The sequence below is a fragment of the Phalaenopsis equestris genome, unplaced genomic scaffold (assembly GCF_001263595.1).
Source record: "Phalaenopsis equestris unplaced genomic scaffold, ASM126359v1 Scaffold000301, whole genome shotgun sequence".
Taxonomy (NCBI): domain Eukaryota; kingdom Viridiplantae; phylum Streptophyta; class Magnoliopsida; order Asparagales; family Orchidaceae; genus Phalaenopsis; species Phalaenopsis equestris.
In genome coordinates, this window is record NW_018164743.1 from 720,991 (window position 1) to 727,673 (window position 6,683).

The 6,683-nt window shown below is 32.8% G+C and overlaps 1 protein-coding gene across 1 annotated transcript in view; it reads right to left on the minus strand.

The window, feature by feature from the left end:
- The window catches only part of LOC110025540 (probable protein phosphatase 2C 60), a 15,484-nt gene extending 9,396 nt beyond the window's left edge, over positions 1 to 6,088 (minus strand). The window contains 4 exon segments of the mRNA XM_020726088.1: positions 2,602 to 2,838; positions 3,679 to 4,046; positions 5,146 to 5,520; positions 5,903 to 6,088. Of these exon segments, the coding sequence (XP_020581747.1) occupies positions 2,602 to 2,838; positions 3,679 to 4,046; positions 5,146 to 5,467 (927 nt within the window). The 5' untranslated portion in view covers positions 5,468 to 5,520; positions 5,903 to 6,088.
- Positions 6,089 to 6,683: the final 595 nt, after the last annotated feature.

Below are 6,683 nucleotides of genomic sequence, written 5' to 3' on the forward strand. Positions count from 1 at the left end.
TGAAGGCTGGTGGTTGGAAGTGGGGATGAGAAGTCTTAGGGAAGGTAAGAAGGAAGGATATAATCACCATCTCAAAGAGGATACATCCGGAGCACCATCACCTCCTCGGATACATCCCACAAAGAGGAAAAGGACTACACACAGAAATCTGAAAATTAACTCAACTAAAAATCGACTCTTACACACAAAAAACAATAATTTATGGACTCCGCCTGGGGAAAAATAGGAAAGAAATAAAAAGAAAAACTCCCACACAAAAGAAAGGCAAGAAGAATCCAAAAACGTTTCTTTGGTGTGGTGGCCTCCTTCCCGGATCGCAATAGTTAGCAATCCTGCTCCTGCTTCAAGTATCTTCCCGTCTTCGCGCGGCTTCTTAAAAGTAATTTAATTGCCCATTGGTGATAAGATTATATTGCTCAACTTGAGAAGATCTCTCCCTTTTGCTAGGACTATACATAACTTGGCTTCTTATCCCCCGTATCTTTTACTCTCACCACACATTAAAAATTTTTAAATCCAAATATAAATATATCCATAGGTGATGCTAGTAACTTATACCAAACACAGATCGAGCGTAAGAAAGAAATCATAGAGAGAACGAAAACAAAGGAGTGAAACTTTGAGGATTTCATAAGATTTTTGTTAGAAAGAAAAGGTTGACATGATCTCAGTAGGTTCAATGCTACAAGAATAGACATATTTGTGCAGTATAAATAAAGTTATATAACAAGGTTTAATAATACATATAAAAATATCTAATTTTTTCTAGCTGAAAGGTGTCTAAGTGCTTAGACTACTCTTTATGATTTCTAAAATAAGGATGATATGTTTGAGCAAGAATTTCCTTTGATGAGTTCTCTTGGCAAGTTCATATTTAGTGGATGGATAGCATTTATGCAATTTAGCATCTTCACTTGTCAAGTTATACGAGTGATTGTATAATATTTTCTGACGACTTCGGCATAGAGGCAAGTTATTACATTACTTTAAAGTGAATGCTTCTTTGGCCAACTTAAGAGTTTGGTGAATTAGTTCAAGTGTCGAGAACTTGTTGAATCCAAGTTATGTGGAGTTATAATTTAATTGATCTAACCCATGGTCATTTGGTGTAAAAAAACACCCAGTAACTATGGAGAAATACATATCTCATATCCTACTAGAAGAAAAAAAAATTACATTAAAAATATGAATGACGAAGGAATATATGCTTTCTAGTCTAGACCTTTTTCTTTCTTAAGCAAAATACTTGAGAGGAGTTTGGGATCACTTTTATTTTTGTATTTTTTAAATTAAATTAACTTATTTTTTTATTTTTAAATAAAACTTATTTGACAAGTTAAAAGTATAATTTTATTTCTATTAAATATTGAATACATTGCTTTATGCGGTGGTGAAGATTGCTGGCGACATTGCTACAGTGGTTGGTGGCAAGCATTAGTGATAGGCGGCAGTGGGTTGGGATGGCCAACTGCGGGCAACAACTAGTGGTGCTGATTGTTGTTTGTAGAACATTGAAAATAGTTTAAAATTATTTTGAGTATTTATAAGTTGATTTATTTTTAAAAATAAAAAATAAAACTATGTAAAAATATATAAAATAAATCTGTTTTTAAAAACAAATGTAAAATGACAACAATAATGATCTCAAAGAGGCTTTCAGTACTCGAATGATAATTTATAATTATCAATCAATATTGCTTAAAGATTTAGTGATATGTGGTTGAGAGGTTTAATTAGCTTGAATCCATGAAACAAAAAAATTTATTAAAGTGAGAACATAGCTTTTCCAATAAAAGTTGGGTAATTAGAGAAAGAGAAGTCTTGGGATATTAGGGGCAAGATAAAATTATGGAGATTCAAATTAAATATTACAAAATTTCTTTCATTTTCTTATATCATGTAGATATAAGCATCAAGTAACATAAAAGTCATTATAGTCACTTTATGTGTGTTAAAAAAGTGTTAAATTGTTATATGCTAAAATTTACGAATGAAATTAGCATATTTTAACAAAGGTGGCTGCAAAACTTATCCATAGTAAGGTAGTAGAAGAATAAAGTTGGATGATTTAGCCATTAATAATGAGCAAAGCAAAACAATAACTAAGATAGGCTGATAGAATTAATATGAACAATTAGTAAGGAAAAATGGGATTACAAAGGTAACACAGACAGCAGGCTACATGCACTAATTAGAGTATTAACCCCATGTATCACTCAACAAAATTAAATGCAGGTCAATTGGTCACTAAATCATCTCCCACAACTTCATGTATAGATGATCTCTTAACACCATAAAAGTTATCACATGTTATTTTTATTGTTTTGAAAATTTGATTACTTAATAAGGCTCTAAGTACTCTGCAAGATTTTCAGTACTTTTTTGTCACCAAGAACATATTTTTATGTCCATCAGAATATTGCAATCACTAAATGAGAAGTTGCATGAGAGTCTAAAGATACACTTGTCAATTAGGTAACACTCATGCACTACTAACTCAAATGTTTAAGATTTAGCATGAGAAAATCATGAGAACAGCATAGCCACATTTTCAGAACTATATAAGAATCAGTAGAAAGGTTATCAAAACCAGAAACTTACTTTACGATTATTATTCTGAACAATGTTGACAGCATCCTGGTTGCTAATTTGCTCCCAAAGCCCGTCAGATGCAAAAATAATAAATTGGTCATCAGGATGCACTTTCTGTACAGATATTGATGGCTCTGAACTAAGTATGGGTTCTTTGAAAGTTTCTCGCAACCGAAATTTTACATCCAGTGGCTCTCTATTAAATTCTGCCTTTTTTAGGAAAGCGTCACCAATTGATCTGGAAATCTGCTGGTTCATAATAACATCTATGAGAAAAAAATTAAAATATTTTTCTGACTATTTTTAGGGAACCATATTAATCCCAGACTATATGAAAGTTTCAACTTAGTCCCTAAACTCTCAAAATAGGAGCTAAAATAGTTTAGTCATTCAAAGTAACACATTAAAGCTAAAGCTGATAAATGGTGCTAAAATGAGGATACTTTAGAAGTGTGCACCTTAACATTTTATAAAATTTAATTTCCTACTTTCTCTATTTAAGATATAATCTATCAGTAATATTCTCAATATATTTTTGTTTTTAGATGCTTCGTGATGAACATAATACAAATTATATTCATAAATTTTAGTAATTATTCTTGATAAAAACTTTTAGAAAATATACCCAAAATTAAAAAAAAAAGATTTTATAAAACTTCCATTGTGTGGATTCTGAAAAATATCATCATTTTTTAGCGCCAAACATTAATTTTGATTTCAATTTTAGTTACTTTTAATAGTGAGACTATCTGGCTCTTATTTTAAGAGTTCAAGGTTGGAATTGGCTCTTTTATGTAATTTGAAACTAAAGACATCATTTTGATCTCTTCTCAATAATCAATAAGAGGAAAGTATAAAATTTTTAGTCAAATCTAGCATGAAATCTAAAACCTGACATCAAAATTTCGCAAAACAGAAGCAAAGTATATAACGTTGTCCACTTGACAATGAAAATGACAACATAAAACCTATTAGCACTCTATAATAAAGCTCATCAAGAACTGTACAACGTGCATTTCTTCCTATATGATCAAGTAAGAGCGCGCACACACGCACACACATGCATATAACATAGATGAAAATTACCTGTATGAGACCCTTAACACGCCAAACATTGTGTTTCAATAAAACAATTTGTGGGTCATCCGGATGCGACGATTGCAACTCCTTTCTAATCGATTCAATTGATGCATTGTGCTCAGCAGATAATTGAATAGCCAAAACCTCACCAGTCACTCTCACAAGCCTCCCAAGCACAGCTCTTGAATCTCCGAGGCAAGAAATATAAATTGTTCCGTCGCAAACTATGCCAACAAGACAACACGCGCCAGTTGCAGCAATATGAGGATTTAGTGGCCATTGTTGAGAGACTATTGAAAAAAAGCCATCTTCTGTGGCACGAATTGCTTTTCTTATTACATCCGCGGACATCGATTGTTGCTCAGTCAACAATCCTGCAAAGAATTTGTGAAAACATCAATGAGTGAAGTTGAAAGAAACAAAAAAGTGTGCTCACACATTTAAAATCATGAATTCATCAAATAAGCAGGTTAAAGTGCTATTTCAACAATAAATTCTATTTATAAACATAGGCGATTGTATTTACAAAGATAGGCAATTCAACAATATATATCAACAAAGAAACTATGGAAGAAGTGCAAAGAAAAGTAAGAATGTGGCCTGCACATGTAAAAATTTAGGTGCTTATTTATTTTTTGAGCAAAGTGTCAAAATAATCCCCGACTATGTACATGGGGCTATTTTAGTTTCAGAGTTTATATAAGTGTCAAAACAACACCCGATTATTTAAAAGTTGAGCTCTATTAGTCCTCCATGGGGACTAGTTTAGCCTCAATTTAAAGAATCTAGGGACTATTTTGACACAAACTCTGGGACTTACCCCATGTAAATAGTCGGGGATTATTTTGGTGTTTTACTGTTTATTTATTTATTTATTTTGAGAGTATGCTAGTGTGATTAAATGTGTCAAGTGACCCCTTCAACAATTTTTTATAGTGAATCATATCTTTTCCTGCATATGGTTTGATATGATTGAGAGTTGAGGCACTGAAGTATCATATAAGTAAATATCAAAATTTCGGTGTTGAATATGAAAATACATAAAAATCATGGGCATACCATTAAATTCTTATGTACTTACATCTCTAAGGCCTGAAATTTGATAATCCATCATGTAGCACCTAAATTTTTAAATACATAAATGTTCTGGAGTCCCCTCAAATAAAATATCTTGAAGCAGAAAGAGAGTAGAGAAATGAAAAAAACCTTAAGAGAATCAATTTATCCTAACAAGTTCTAAAAGGAGAAAAAAATATATATAGCCTTCTGCGTCTCCTGAAGAACAAACTGCTTCTCAAATAATAACATACAACCTAATTTAGCCAAAACATGCAGAATTGTCCTCCAAGTTAAGTAAACTGATTCTACTAATACACAACAAAGCCAAAACCAAAGCATACTACAAAAGAAAAACATTTGGAATCATTGAATTCTAATTGCACCAGGAAAATCTTTCTATTCTCAGAACATTACTCTTGATATGCCCAAACAGATGGTTAGTGATGTATTGAGCCGCCTCTGGTCCTCCATGGCCATCATAAACGCCAACAAAAGAACCAAAAGGACCAGAATCCATCAAGCTCAGCGAACCGGATTCAACCTGGCTCTCGTCCTCAAGCAACCTATTAGCCTGGAGCACAGCCATGGAAAACTCCCCATTAACATGCTTGCCAAAATCCTTGTACCAAAGGAGCCCATCCTGCCGACCGAAGCCATCAGAGCCTGCGCCCAATATCCTCTTTACTGGCGGCTTCCACAGGCAACCATTCAGAAAGTTAATGAACAAAGTTACCATCCCTCATCTCACAAAAAAAAAATCAGATCTTGATATGCGTCCAATACTGCAATCTGAAACAGATAATGAACCAAAAAAAAAAAATGATGACAGGTAAAACTCGAGGGGGAGGAAGATAAGCAAAAGTCGCCCTTTTTAGGAGGATATAAACCAGTGAAGGAAAAGTTAGAAACTTTGAAGAAAAAAAGGAGTATGATTAAAATCAAAAAAATTCTGTTTCGACCCTCTGATTGAAATCTCTCCCACCTCCATTTTTTTTTTCTGCAAGAAACTCAAGACCTAGCCCCAAAATCATTTTCTCCTCAGAAAAAAAATATCCGGGTAGCACAAACCATCAAAAATAAAATAAAAATCAAAATAAAAGAAACTGTAGTCGGATGTTTTCTTGCATCTCTGAAACAAAAAAGAGCAGCATACAGAGAAAAAAAAACACACCTTGGAATTTAGCCGAACAGGGTCTCTCTTCTTCTTCTTTGCCTGATTTATTATTTTGTAGGCATCGGAGGCCCCCGTTAAGGGCAGATATGAATAATTGAAAAAAAGACTGTAGTAAAATCTTTTTGATAATTTATTCCGAATTAGGATCGCTTCATCAATGAAGTCATAATCAGACAAAATATTTTATATCGAATTATGATCGATTCAAATGTTCGAAGTGTTTCAATTCTACTTTCGTCGTATATATTCGGGTGTTTGTTTGCGAAATTCTAAATACATATGCCGTTTAAGTTTGAAAAGAAAAAAGTAAGCAAACAAAAAAAATGGTAGCCGGAGCACTTAGCGGATGAAATTTTCTTCAGAAAATAAAAAAAGCGCACACATTTTTTTAAGGGGATTTATGTATCCAACAACTAATTCTTATGCATTTATATAGCTCACATCAAAATTTAGATTTCTACAAATCCAACATTTCACCTGTCCATGAAAATTCTTGAAGATGGGTCTAAAGGCTTTGAGAAAAACTCCCAAAGCTTTGGAATGAAAGTTCTTTTCTTAGGAATTAATGCCTTAGAGTATGTCTCTCGAAACGGCTTGTTGTTTGTGAACAATTTATGTTTGACTCGTTAAGTAGCTCGTATTTTATTCATTTGTAAGGTAAATGAGCCAAATACGAACAATTTTTTTTGCGTTCAGTATATAAACGAGCTGAATAAAAACAAAATTTTTTTTATTGGTGTTTAGCTCGTTTTGGCTTGAAAATTAATATATATATATA